We start from the raw sequence: 15,140 nt of genomic DNA, 5'->3' as shown, positions 1-15,140 counted from the left end.
TATAGCTAGGCTGACAGAAGAATTGTTCCCTTGACCTAGCTACTGCCTCTCTGATTTACTGTCATGACGGAAAAAAACCCTTTTATTGCTGTAGTAAATATGGTGCTGCAGCTCTAGCACTTGTAGTGTAGACATGCTCTCAGAGCCACAGTTTGACTGAGGTGCATGCAAAAAAACCCTAATTTTTATGTCATGTAATTCGGGGATATGGGGGGAGGACAAAAGGAGGGCAGCTGTATTGTGGGAACCTCCTGTTCCAAAGCTTGAAACAGATTCAAATCAAGGTTGATAAAAATATTTTTTCTTTAACAGATTTTTTTTTTTTACAAAAACATATTTAAAACAAGATTAATTTTGAAATTAAGGCCTAAACACAGTAAATTTTGACAACCTATAATCCATTAAAGTAGTCTAAATTAAAACAAATATTCAAGTGCTACTCGGTTGCTGCTGAAGTTATAAAGGAAGTCAGATCATGGAACTGGTGAAGTCACTGGTTAAGCACCAAGAACTAGAGTTTGTTGGAATGCTAAACCACTGACATTTACAGCTTTTTCTGCAGGTATAGAGAAAATATTCTCTTCATTTCATTCAACTAGTTCAGTTCAATGACTAGTTCATTCAAAATTAAGAAGCCAACTGGGAAAACAAGAAAACTTGCTTTTTCCTTCTAGTGTATGGGTTTAAAAATACGTGTGCGCGCATGAGAGGATGAGATCTATTAGTTCTGAAGTCTTGAGCTATTCAAATAGAAACAGTTCAGTAGCTACAAATAGTACTCCCTTTGTTTATTAAGCCAGTCAGTTTTAAATGCAAAACATTTTGGCAAATTCTTATAACTTTTCTTTTGCATCAGCACATTTAAGGTAGTTTAACTAAATTCAAAAATCTTTATGCATTTTTTAAATATTTCCCTTTGGACGTGTTAAGATACATGTAAGCAATGTATATTCCATGTATGGAATATCCTTCAGCTTCCTGTTTGTCATTTTCCAGAGTTATGAGTTTTAAATTATTCATTAAAAAAACCTCATGACTTGGTGTCAGCACATTAGTTTTCTGTGGCAAGAGATCAGAATAGTTTTAGCAACACAGGAAATCTTTAGTAAAAAAGGTGAAAGATTTATACGATCTGAAGAGAAACAGCTGTAGCAATCACAGCAGATTTGGTGATAATATAGCTTCTATTCAATACAGCCTATTTAGAATGCTGGTATTTTAGGTTTATTTCTTATAGGGGAATAGATACTTTGACACAACTGAAAGCAAATTTAGTCAACAAATCCTCTGGACTCTTTTTGAGCTGCCTCAACCAGGTTTAAAATCTTTCATTTATTTTTCAGAATGGGCTTAGTTTCTAAACAAGCAATAGTCACACTGTACACATTTCCTAAATAGAAAGTTATTTTGTGCAATTTTTGTTAGGGTAAGCACTTGTGTTATGGAAACAAGAATTATACTTGGAGACATAACAGTGACTAGAAACTAGTATGGCAAGCAAACAGCAGCCGCAAGCTCAGTGATCTCCCTCTTCTAGCTTATTATTCCTGTCCGGGCTTTTCTTAAGGGGAAGGTTAGCCGGTTAAATATTTGATGAAAACTATCCGACCACCACACTAGATAGTCTTATTGAAGCTTTTTAGATATTTCAGTCAAGAATGAGAGGAAACATGGTACCATGCTTTCCCCAATTTGTTTCCAACCAGTCTCCTAATGACCATAAAAAAATTAGAAAAGCTAAATATAATAATTGACAGAATTGTCAGAATTAATAATTCTTGAGAAATGGACTAATTTGTAATCTGGTTCAAATAGGTAAGGCTTAAAAAAATCACTGCGGAGATTTTTTCTATGAAAGACTTCAAAACTGGCATATGGAAAACTTGCTTGCATCCCACACAGCAGGCTGTCACATGGCATTGGCGCTCTACTCCAGCTGCATCTTTGGTGTCTAATAGAAGACAAAGGATCAAAAGTACTTGTAGCACCTTACAGACTAACAGCTTTATTAGAGCATAAGCTTTCGTGGGCTACAGCCCACTTCATCGGATGCATAGAATGGAACATATAGTAAGAAGATACACGCATACAGAGAAGGTGGATATCTTCTTACTATATGTTCCATTCTATGCATCCGATGAAGTGGGCTGTAGCCCACGAAAGCTTATGCTCTAATAAAGCTGTTAGTCTGTAAGGTGCCATAAGTACTCCTGTTCTTTTTGCGGATACAGACTAACATGGCTGCTACTCTGAAACGTAATAGAAGACAACAGCTCTCTGAAAGAGTCACTGGTATTTAAGAGGATACAGAAGTATTTTGTAGGGACTGGAGCTACCAGCAGAACTGAAGCGTCCAGGGAAGGAGATAAGGCAATAGGCATTATATTGTCCCTGGAAGCAAAGACAGAGAAGAAAAAAAATGACAAGTATGTGTAAGGGTTCATGGGAGGTGGAAGGAGCAGGAGAGAAGAGAAGAGGAACAAACCAGGTAAGTGAACTGAAGAGCTAGGTTAGACTAACTTTTCCCATTAAAAATAGACAATACACTGATTGAACTTAAGAGTAAAGGCTTTCTTAAAGTCACTCCCGAATCTCACCGCTCTTCTTGATGAAATATCAAGATAATAGGGGCTTGTGAAGCGTGAACCTGACTCCAGGTAGTTTCTCTAGAGGTGTCAGACAAAGACATGCTCGATATGTGCCATTGCAACTATCTTCTCTCCCTAGTTAAGTACGTACTAAGACACTCAGGCACAGGAACATTATTAGCAAGTTCATACATGGAGTTATATTATATTTAAGTGATCCAAAATGGCTCAAGTCACAGGAAAAACATAAGAGCCACTAACAGACTATTTGACTTTCCATATAACATAGGAGTGAGTCACAGCTTTTATCTCTTTCAAAATCCGGGTATGTAACCTCCTCAGACAGTTATAGAGCTTTGAGAAAGGCTGACAGAAGCAAAAGTCAAGCATTAAGTACCAACTGACATTTGTTAAATATAGCAATAAATAAGCAGGGTCTACAAGGCAAACTTCTGAGTAGGAATGGCCTCTAAGTGAAACCCTCAGCTAGAGATGAGAGTAAGCTCCCAAGCCTTCTCCCATAAATTTGGTTGACACTAGAGTCAAATTCCAAGGATCAACAAGTTCCTAGATAGGATGGGATAAGTTGGTCACACCTCCTAAAAAGAGATAGGTGCACAGAAAAACAGATGTTTCACACAGATTATGGTAGGCTGAAGTAACAGCTAAGAACACCTTCACATAGGTCCTGGCCTATAACTTGGCCAGAGCAAAGAAGTTTAAGATACCCAGGTTGCAGTTAAAGGCCTCTGTCTTAAGCAAGTGTTTTAAATCCCTTCTCTGTGCACACAAGATGTCCTAGTCTTTTTAGACTCCAAAAGGACTGCTTTCTTTCCTCAGAAATTGATAAGGCAGCCTGTGCTAGAAACCCATGCTGTCTGGTGAAGGGACTTTGGATGCAGCAACCTGCTCCTCTTATGGATAAAGAGCTTGACTCAGAGGGATTGAACAGAATCTTTGGATCAAACTAGATGATGAGAACCAGGTCTGTAATGCCCACATTAGCTCTACGAATGAGACTGGCTCTTTCCTGACACATCTTCCTCTACTCCAGGGATGAGAGGAAACTAAGGAAAGGCATAAGAGACTCATCCCCTCAGTGTAAACAGAAAGGTATCCAATAAACATTGTGGAGCCCTGTCTGCTCATGAGCAAAACCTTGAACAAGTTATAGTAAATAAGTGTGTCCAGACTGACCATTTGATATTTGTGAAGTGAGGTACTGAAACCTTAAGAGGCCTGTTGTGATCATCTGCACCTTTTTGACTCATCTGCAATGGTGGTCTTTATACCTGCCAGTGCAGAGCAGACAGAAGTCACTGAATTCCAGATGCACCATTTCTGCAGATTGAATACTTCCCGGCATTGTTAACTGGACTCCAACTTGTTTGTGCATAGAACACATTACAATCATGTTTGTCTGAGAATCTACACAAGTTTCCCCCCATAAATCTGAGGGTAAGGGATGTGTGTGGAGCCTAGATTCTCAAGATCTCTGAAGATTTATAGCCAGATTGGCCAAATTTACTGACCTTCTGAGCTGCATACAATAATCTTCAGAAATTCAAGAGCCACAAGACTTGGTAAACCTGCCAGAGTACAGGACTTCTGCCCCAATACCCAGCCCTAGGGCTAAAGCCCTTAGTCCCACCACCCCACTGCAGGGCAGAAGCCCCGAGTTCCCCCAGCCAAGTTTTGTAGGTGGAGAATGAGGGTGGAGCAGGATATACAGGGAGGCGCTGTGAGAAGAGCCACAGCCTGGCCATGCCTGATTTATAGTGAAATCCTAGATGTGATCCCTAACCCAGAATCGTTGTGAAGATGCTTTTCGTTACAGTGTTATGGTAGTGGCACCATAGTTAAGGTTGCACTACAAACTAATTTTGACAGAAGGATGGTGAATATCTTGTAGATTGAGAGAATTTTGGTAAAGCGTGATTCTTAACTTCTCCCAATTATGGATTGTTTGGTGTAAATTTGAAGTTCTATTTTTAACTGCTTATTATATACTCCCAGCTCTTTGGTGTTTTTCCCCTTGGGAGAATCTCACACTTGTCTTTTGGCAAGGGGTGGGTGGTGACACCATCATAGTAATGGGAAGTGCGTGTCTCAATCTGAAATCAATGAATTAAATTTGATGAGGGGGGAAAAAAAAAAAAAAACCAGTGTTGCCAAGAGAATGAGTTCTGGAGAGAGAATGAATGAATATATGCCTAACTACCTCCCTAGTTTAGGGGAGAGTTCCCCGAGCTTGGAAAGACCAGGAGTTCAAGTCCCCATGCAATTCACTATACTTATTAGCTATAGCCCAGAACTTCAACCTAGAAAACTATTCAGAAGTTCTTCCAACCCCCAACCCAAACCTTTTAAATAAATTTGAGAGTTTATGCAAAGCTCACTGCAGACCCAGAACTTAAGTCTTTAGCATGAGCAATACCACTCTTATTCACTATACTGCAGTACCTTTCAGAGAGTTGCATCCGATGAAGTGAGCTGTAGCTCACGAAAGCTTATGCTCTAATAAATTTGTTAGTCTCTAAGGTGCGACAAGTACTCCTTTTCTTTTTGCGAATACAGACTAACACGGCTGCTACTATGAAACCTTTCAGAGAGTGCGACTAAACCAGTTCTGGTTATCCTAGTTCTAACTATTCTATACATCACACTCCTCTCTAGGGATAGAATCCAGGCTTCCTGACCAATATTTTATGTCAGACAAGTAAATAACTGACTTAACACATGCTTTCACAGTGAATTACACATTCTCCATCCATGTATGTTTTTAAAGTAAACATAGAAATATATTGCAGTTAAATTATTGTAATAGGGCTGAAGATAATCATGCGAGTTAACTGCAATTAAACTAAAAAAAACTAATTGCAGTTGCACAATAGAATACCAATTTGAAATTAAATTTTGGATGTTTTTCTACATTTTCAAATATATTGATTTCAGTTACACAGAATACCAATTGTACCCTGCTCACTTTATAGTATTTTTGATTAAATATTTGCACTGTAAAAACAAAACAAAAGAAACAGTATTTCAATTCACCTGATTCAAGTACCATAGTGCAAGTACCATAGTGCAATCTCTATAATGAAAGTGCAACTTACAAATGTAGGTTTCTTTGTTACATAACTGCACTCAACCATAAAACAATGCAAAACTTTACAGCCTACAAATCCCCTCAGTCCTACTTCTCATTCAGCCAATTGCTCAGAGAAACCAGTTTGTTTACATTTATGGGAGATAATGCTGCTCACTTCTTATTTACAATGTCACTAGAAAGTGAGAACAGGCATTCGCATGGTACTGTTGTAACTGGTGTTGCAAGATATTTACATGCCAAATATGCTAAACATTCATATGCCTCTTCATGCTTCGGCCACCATTCCAGAGGACATGCTTCCATGCTGATGATGCTTGTTAAAAAAATAATGCATTAATTAAATTTGTGGCTGAACTCCAGGGAGAGAACTGTATGTCTCTGGCTCTATTTTACCCTCATTCTGCCATACATTTCATGTTATAGTAGTCTCAGATGACCACCCAGTACACGCTGTTCATTTTAAGAAAGCTTTCACTGCAGATTTGACAACACAAAGAAGGTACCAATGTGAAATTTCTAAAGATAGCTACAGCACCTGACCCAAGTTTTAAGAATCTTAAGTGCCTTCCAAAAATCTAAGAGGGATGGGGTGTGGTGCATGCTTTCAGAAGTCTTAAAAGAGCAACACTCCGATGCTGAAGCTACAGAACCTGAATCACCAAAAAAAAGAAAATCAACTTTTGGTTGGTGGCATCCGACCCAGATGATGAAAATGAACATGCACCAGTCTGCACTGCTTTGGATGGTTATTGAGCAGAACCCGTCAGCATGGACGCACGTCCTCTTGAATGGTGGTTGAAGCATGAAGGGGCATATGACTGTTTAGCATATCTGGTACATAAATATCTTGCAACACCAGTTACAAGACTGCCATGCGAACACCTGTTTACACTATCAGGTGACGTAACAAGAAGCAGGCAGCATTATCTCCTGAAAAAACAAACAAACTTCTTTGTCTGAGTGATTGGCTGAACAAGAAATAGGACTGAGAGGACGTGTAGGCTCTTAAGTTTTATATTGTTTTATTTTTGAGTGCTTTTTTTGTACATAATTCTACATGTGCAAGTTCAACTTTCATGATAAAGAGATTGAACTACAGTACTTGTATTAGGTGGATTGAGAAAATACTGTTTTTAGAGTGCAATATTTGTAATCAAAAATATAAAGTGAGCACTGTACACTTTGTATTGTGTTGTAATTGAACACATTTGAAAATGTAGAAAACATCCAAAAATATTTAAATTAATTGTATTCTATTATTTAACAGTGTGATTAATCACAATTAATTTTTTTAATTGCTTGACAGACAATTTCTAATCTTTATAAACTAAAGTAGTAGAATTTAATATAACTAGATCGACAGCAAATCAGAATTAAGGTTGGTAATACACTACAACTCATTAGCATAATTAGGCATACTAATATAAAAATTAAGTACTAAAAAGCCTGAAACATTTAATATTGAAAAGAAATTTGAAATTTCCTAAATTAAGGCATTAAAGACTGATTGTCAAATCAAAAGTGTAGCTTTTTAAAAAAAATCCTATGAATTATAACAAGCAGGCTGAGAGAAGGTTATCCCCTTAATAGTTTTAGTAGCATCCACCAAAGTAGTGTCTGTGACCTGCTGATGGAAATAACTTTCGTGTCCAAGCTAAATGCATTTGGCTTGTATACCAGATTCGACAACCCTTTCAAGGATCACATCTGTAGCCTTGCAAGGGAGGATGATGCAAGTTAAGCTACTATCAGCCCTAAAACACATGAGCAAGACTCACTGATCCTTCTAGCCTGGATCTGGCTAGCTCCATGGCCTGGATGACTAGAACTGGGTGAAATTTTTTTTCAGTGACCAATCTGAAAAACTCACAATGTTTAGGTAACGTCAATACAAAACATTTCACCCCAATTCAATTTATTTCAGGCATTTTGACTATAGCAAAGGAGGACTAGATTCACCTTTTGGGGGACAGGGGGAAAGCAGAGAGAAGGAGGATTACCTTTAACTTATAGCCCACTTTCCTGGGCTATGGAAAACAGGTGCAATTCCCCCACTGCCTGATGTGAAGACGTTATATGAAGTTGGGTCTCCCACACTGCAGGAGAGTGCCCTAGCCACTGGACTAGTAGATATTCTAGGGTGTGTCTTTAACTTCTCTTTGAAGTTGTTCCACTTTGTATTAACTTTGGAACAAGGACTCAAACTTGGGTTTCCCACATCCTAGGTGAGTGCCAAAACTTCCATGCTAGAGATACATACTCGCACTCTTTCCCAGACATGTGAAAATTCACTGTCATCATGAATTAGTTAAACTAGACCAATCATGTCGGGTCTTGAGGGCTTGCATTTCAAGAAAATACTTTAGTGCCATGAGAGCAGAATGGAGTCAGAAGTCTTAAAAGAGCAACACTCTGATGCTGAAACTACACCTGAACCACCAAAAAAGAAAACTTGGTGGCATCTGAATCAGATAAAAACGAACATTTTAATATTTCTCAATGTAAAAATATTAAATGAACTTCTGCCATGTAATTTAAATAGTTTTTCTTGCCATATTCTCTTACCTCTGTATATTGATGAACAAATCTGAAAGTAATTTAGTTGTTAGAGTACTTGTCCAAGTATATTGCACCTAAGTTATACACCAATGTAAACAAAAATTCATTTACAATGAATATTAGACATATCCCATGACTTCAGAGTAAATGTAAGCTACAATAAATAAAGCCTGCTACTATGGATTGTTGTACGGTTCATAACCATATTGCAATGTTTAAGTATTTAAAAATACCAGTACAGGACATAGTTTTTGCCCCCCCCCCCCCCCCGGTCTCAAGCTTCTAGAGGAGGAGGAAGAAGAAGAAGAAGAATTATCCAAAAGGGGTTTTAGCCCTCTGAAGAGGTTGCAGTGTACCACAAGCTACATTCACTACTTCTGCTATTAGTAATTTACAGGTGAAAGTCCCCAACCCAGTACCAGTCAATCCCCATAACCATTCAATGCCCTGAATGAAGTTTGATATTCTAGGATTGGAAGAAGGGAAATAAAGGTGAATCAGGAAGAGTGTATAAATGAAGGTACCAAAACCAGGTGCAAAGGCAGATTATTAACCTGACAAAATCCCTTCAATCATAGTATCTGACTCAGGGATTAGCCCAGAATCTTCAGATTTTCATATTGCTATTCTAGGAAACAAATAGTGTCAGCATAACATATGTCAATTTTTTTTTTTAATTAACTTCAGGGTTTATGTCAATGCAATAATACTTAAACTGACTATATTTGTGCCAACTCAGCCATTAGTAGAAGGGAAAATTGCAAGGTTGAAAGCCCCCTTGCCAGAGGAATTCCCCAATATGGATAAGAATCTAAGTCACCATTTTCTACAATACACAAGTATTCATTTAAAAAAACCAAGATCCTAGCCTTCTATTTTAAATAGAAGATTACAAATGTAAACTGCATGTAAAGTCATGCAGATTTTTCTGTCCTAGTCTGCAGAAAGATTGCTGATCAATGAAGTCTATTTAAATTATCAAAACTGGTCAGTGTCACAGTTATTCATAGCCCTACTGGTAGCAGTGAACACAAGATTCTCATAGCCTGCAACAGTGTGAAATTGACAATCAGTGTCAGCAGGCATTTGAGTTGTGCAGAGAGAAAGACCCCGCCCAGCCCAAAATAAGGGAAACAAGGGAGGGAGATAGAGATCTATTCCAAATCCCCACACGGCAACCAGAACGCTCTGGGATAAAGGAGACCTCTACCTTCAAGAGAGCTAGGAAGAGCTGGAGCTTCAAGTGTATAATACAGCTGCTTTGCTTGCACTAGAACTAGATTTCAGAGTAGCAGCCATGTTAGTCTGTATTCGCAAAAAGAGAAGGAGTACTTGTGGCACCTTAGAGACCAACAAATTTATTAGAGCATAAGCTTTCGTGAGTTATAGCTCACTTCATCGGATGCATTTGGTGGAAAAATTTTTCCACCAAATGCATCCGATGAAGTGAGCTGTAGTTCACGAAAATTTATTGGTCTCCAAGGTGCCACTAGAAATAGAAAGGCACTAAGCAGGGTTCAGGGTGGGTGGGGTTTTTTTTTGTTTGTTTGTTTTAAATGTAGGCAATCTCGCCAGTAGGTGACTAAGGCCTGGTCTACACTAGAAAATTAGGTAAGCATAGCTACATTGTTCAGGGGTACAAAAAATCCACACCATTGAAAGACATAGTTAAGCCAACCTAAGTTCCTCTGTAGACAGCATTAGTTTGATGGAGGAATTCTTCTGCTGACCTAGTTATGGGCTCTCAGGGAGATGGATTACCTACTCTGACAGGAGGACCCTTCCCATCAGTGTAGGCAGTGTCTTCACTGAAGCACTACAGCAGTGCAGATGCAGCAGCAGAGCTATGCCGCTGTAGCTTTTTAAGTGTAAACAAGACCTAAGAAATCTGTCAAGCCCTGAAAAACTAGCTGCTTAAATAGTTCTTATAAGTCTTCATCGCACACTGAAGACACTGAACTTGGTAAACTTTGGTTGAGAAAACACTGACCATCAGTGCTAGGCTCTTTTGTAAGTTGCTACATCTTGCCCTTTGGGAACCAGATGCAGTCAGAGTGGTAGGGAGAGCAGCTCCCATTGGCCGTGAACAGGGAACTGCAGCCAATGGGAGCAGCACACAGATACCCTCTGCCCCTCTCCCCTGCTGGGAACTGCTGCTAGACATGTCTGCCACTTTGGGGAGCAGCACGAGGCCAGGGCAGGCAGGGAGCCTGCCTTAGCCCCACTGCACTGCCGCCACTGGGAGCTGCCCAAAATAAGGGACATCCAAGCAGAGCCAGCACCACAAACCTCCAGCCCTGAATCCCCTCCCACATCCCCTCCTGCACCCCAGACCCAGCCCTGAGCCCCCTCCTGCACTCCAACCCCCTGCCACAGCCCCCTCCCAGAGCCTGCACCCCAACCTGCTGCCTGAGCCCCCTCCTGGAGCCCAACCTCCTGCCCAAGCCCTGAGCTCCCTCCTGTACCCCAGCCTCCTGCCCCAGGGTCAGCCTGGAGCCCCTTCCACACTCCAAACCCCTGGGCCCCAGCCAGAGCCTGCACCCCAACCCCCATCCCAGCCCAGTGAAAGTGAGTGAGGGTGGGGGGGAGAGAAGAGTGAGTGATGGAGGGAGAGGGGAATGGAGTGAAGCAGAGTGGGGCCTTGGGGAAGGGGCAGGGCAAGCGTGTTTGGGTTTGTGAGATTACTACTATTTCTGCATTTTCTTTGAGGTAGATCCTGGGTTGCATTTAAATGCAAAAAAGTGATCATGTGCTTAAAAAGGCTGGAGACCACTGATCTAGGCCAACCCTGACAGGTTGTGGTCTGATCTGTCTCTTAAAAATCTTCAATGATTGAGATTCCACAACCTCCCTGGGCAATTTATTCCTGTGCTCAACCACCCTGCCAGATAGGAAGTTTTTCTGTCTACCTTTTGTGGATGCGGTTATCTCCAAATGGCTAGATGTCTCTGTCCTATCCTCGCAGATGACTTAGCTAGCGTTAGTAATAGGTGCCTATCACTTTCAAGCTGGACTAAAGTTATGCAGTCTAGCTGGGAATGAAACTATCAGACATCAAGAAACTAAGGCCTTGTCTACACTGTCACTTTACAGTGCTACAACAGTCTCGCTCAGGGGTGTGGACCTATCCTCCCCCCCCCCGCCCACTACAGTGCAAGTGTCGGCACAGTAACATGGCAATGTAGACAGTGCACCAGCATTGGTAGCTACTGCCCTCATGGAGGTGGTTTTTTTTATAGCTCTGGGACAGCTCTCTCCCAGCACTGATGCCGCAACTACACAGCGCTTTAATGTTGCTAATGAAGACGTGCGTGCAATAGTAGTGCTGCTTCTGTACAAGTCGTCAGCAACATGTGACAACATGAGCATATGAAATATGTCCTCTGCTCACTGCACTGGCTTCCCATAAAATGAGAAATTCAAGATCTCTCCTTCTATTCAAGAAACCCAATAATTTGGGCCCAGAATACCTAAAGATCATCTGTTCAACAGCTCTACTCCTTTGGCACAATAGATTTCTTTACTACCAGGGTAAAGCTCATCTATGTAGGAGAATAAACTTTGAGGGGTGATCCAAGACAGGATCTTCTGCAGGATCTAAGACTTGCACTAAATCTCAATGCTTTGTTCCAAGCTCAAGGTGCACTTCCTTGATCTTGCCTTCATCAATACAGAACATAGCATGTTACAGGTAATACAATTTACTAGTGTAAAGTTTAAATAAAAATTTACACATCTTTCCCCCTTAGAAGAGGAAGAAACATTTGAAAAAAGGAGACGCTAGTTACATTGCTTTAACTTCTGAAAGGTGCTCAGACAACAGTGATAAGTACAGAATAAGATTATAGAATAAAAACAGCAAACCAAACAAGCAAGTCATAGATATCAAGATCAGAAGGGACCATTATGATCAAGTCCATTTACCAGCAGTAAGCCTGAACCTTTCCCTAGTGAGCAGTAGAGGTCTAAGACACCAATTCCTACAGAATCCAAGTTCCCATTTAACTAACTTTAGTCGTAGACCATGGATCATAACCTCACGTGAATGAACGCCGCCCTGCCCTTCTGAATTAGCAGGCAGACAGTTATGGGGACTCCACTACTGCCTGGCACTTTCTCAGGCAGCAGAACAGGGCCAAGGGATCTCTGGTGTTTCACAGCTGCTCTTAGAGCTGGAGTGGACAAACTTTTTGGCCCAAGGGACACACCTGGATAGGGAAATTATATAGCGGGCCATGAAGGCTCACAAAATTGGGGGTTGGGGTGTGGGCTCCGGGGTGAGGCCAGAAATGAGGAGTTCAGGATATGGGGGGCTCCAGGCTGGAGCAAGGTGTTGGGGGGGAGAGAAGGGCTCCAGCTGGGGGTGCAGGCTCTGGGGTGGAGCTAGGGATGAGGGGTTGGGGCACAGGAGGTTGCTCTGGGCTGGGACCGAGAGGTTCGAAGAGGGATCAGGGCTGGGGCAAGGGGTTGGAGCATGGGAGGGGTGCAGGCTCTGGGCAGCACTTACCTCAAGCAACTCCCAGAAGCAGCAACATGTCCCCCCCTCCGGCTCCTGTGTGGAGAAAAAGCCAGGCGGCTCTACACGCTGCCCTGTCCGCAGGTACTTGGGGTGGGAGCAGCATGCAAAGCCCCCTGGCTGCCCCTACATGTAGGAGCTGAAGGGGGAACATGCTGATGTTTCCAGGAGCCACATGGAGTGAGGTATGCCCCTAATCCCATTTCCTGGATGGAGCTCCAGGGCAGGGCAAACCCCAGACCCCACTCCCCAGCGAGAGCCCGAGGGGCTGATTAAGACATTGGGAGGGCCAGATGCAGCCCCCGTGCCATATAGTTTGCCCACCCCGTCTTAGAGCCAGGCACGCAGAGATGATCCTGGCAATCCCAGGACAGCGAAGACGAGGAGCGGGCATGGAGTTATTCACACAGGAAGAAAGCTCAGTGGCAACAGCCCCCCAGGGCATGCAGAGCCCCCCCAGCCCGCAGGCGGCCCCTCTCCCCCAGCCCGTGAAGGGGGGGGGGGCGTTTCTCAGACAGCAACGAGCCAGGGGAGCCCCATGACAGGACACAGCGGCCACGGGCCGAGCCAACCGCCGCTGCGCTGTATCCGCTCCGGGCCCGTTACGGAGCACGGGAAAGCGGCACCCACGGTCCCTCTCTCCCCGCCAAGCCCCCGCGCTCACCGTGGTGGTCGTAGACGCTGACGTAGGAGATGCCCACCGCCATGCACCACACCACCAGGCTGGCCATGTCCGCGTAGCTCGGCTCCTCCTCGGTCACCACCAGCCCCATGTGCACCGGCAGCTTCTCCAGGGACCGCCCGTCCCAGCGCCACCGCCCGCGCCCGCCAGGCACCCGCCGCGCCGCGCCCGGCTTGTGGAAGGCGAAGGCCCCGGCGGCGGGAGCCAGGAGCGCGCAGGAGGCGGCGGCAGAGGCCGCGCGGCGCCACCAGCGCCAGAGCCACGAGCGGGGCCGCTCCGCAGGCCGCCCGCAGAGCCACGAGAGCAGCCGCGCGCAGCAGGCAGAGCAGGGCGTGCAGCAGGCGCCACACCAGCTCGCACGCGCCGCTCATGGGGGAGGAGGGAGCGCGAGGCCGGGGCACCAGCTGAGAAGGGCGGGTGCGCGGGACGGCTAGAGGACGCGAGGGAGCCTCAGCCACAGCGCGCACCGCGCACCATCGCCCCCGCCTGGCCTGGCCCGGCCCGGCCCGGCCCCTGTCCTGCTCCTCAGTGACACGGCTTCACCAGCTCAGCCGCTGCCGCTAGCGCCGCCATCTTTGTGCTTCGCGTGCCCTTTGACCCCGACGCCGCGGAGCGCCTATTGGCTGAAATCCTAGCGACGGCGTCCCTTCCTCGTGTAGGGCGAGAATGACGTGGCCCCCAGGAAGGGCCTGTTCTGAATGGTCCGGGTGGTGTGGTTGCCCGTCGCGCCCAGGCGCTGGAGGCAGGAGGCCTGGGCACAGCGGCCCCTCGCGGGGTACAGGGCAGCAAGCGGTTACGCGGCCCGGCCTCGAGGAGCGGCGCTGGGTTTCGTGCCGGCGTCGCTGGGACCTGCGGGGCCAAGTCACGTTAGCTTTACGCAGAGCCTGCGCCAGGCTCCTTAGTTGCGTAATAGGCGCCCCCAGCGTCGCCGGGAGCGGGTCCGGCACCGCTCCGCAAAGCGCCAGACCCCTCTTCAAATCCCCCTCTCCCAGCTCCAGGCAAAGGCGGGGAGCTGAACGTGGGGCTCTCAGGCGAGTGCTCTGACCACTCGATTGAAAGGCAGGATGCAGCATTTTTCTCCCCAGGCTCTTTTGATGGGTATGGCAGTGGCAGCTGCTTAATTCGTTGTCATAAGACACCTCTTAGGTGTCTCATTTTGACAGGTTTCAGAGTAGCAGCCGTGTTAGTCTGTATCCGCAAAAAGAAAAGGAGGACTTGTGCCACCTTAGAGACTAAATTTGTTAGTCTCTAAGATGCCACAAGTACTCCTTTTCGGTGTCTCAGCTGCTTGATGCCAGAAGTGGGGCTCCCAGTTGTGGGTCACTACCAGACTTGAGTCAAAAAAGAAGAGGAGGACTTGTGGCACCTTAGAGACAAACAAATTTATTTGAGCGTGAGCTTCGGATGAAGTGAGCTGTAGCTCACGAAAGCTTATGCTCAGATAAATTTGTTAGTCTCTAAGGTGCCACAAGTACTCCTTTTCTTTTTGCGAATACAGACTAACATGGCTGCTACTCTGAAGCCTTGAGTCAGACACCTGACTCCGTGAGAGGAGCAAAGCTTGAGGGACACTCTTTCGTGGCTCCCAGTCTAGTATGTTCTCTCGTTCCAAGTGATTTTTAGGTGCCTAATAGTTAGGTGTTGCAGTGCTCAGCAACTGCTCCTTTGTGAATCCAGGCTGAA

The 15,140-nt window shown here is 44.4% G+C and overlaps 1 protein-coding gene across 1 annotated transcript in view; it reads right to left on the bottom strand.

Annotated features, from left to right (window-relative positions):
• The window catches only part of NUS1 (NUS1 dehydrodolichyl diphosphate synthase subunit), a 37,056-nt gene extending 22,979 nt beyond the window's left edge, over positions 1–14,077 (bottom strand). The window contains 2 exon segments of the mRNA XM_038397271.2: positions 13,440–13,764; positions 13,766–14,077. Coding sequence (XP_038253199.1) covers positions 13,440–13,764; positions 13,766–13,828 — 388 coding nt within the window. The 5' untranslated portion in view covers positions 13,829–14,077.
• Between the last annotated feature and the right edge of the window lie 1,063 nt (positions 14,078–15,140).

Source organism: Dermochelys coriacea, chromosome 3 (assembly GCF_009764565.3).
Source record: "Dermochelys coriacea isolate rDerCor1 chromosome 3, rDerCor1.pri.v4, whole genome shotgun sequence".
NCBI classification, from domain to species: domain Eukaryota; kingdom Metazoa; phylum Chordata; order Testudines; family Dermochelyidae; genus Dermochelys; species Dermochelys coriacea.
This window is presented reverse-complemented; position numbering and strand designations above follow the sequence as displayed.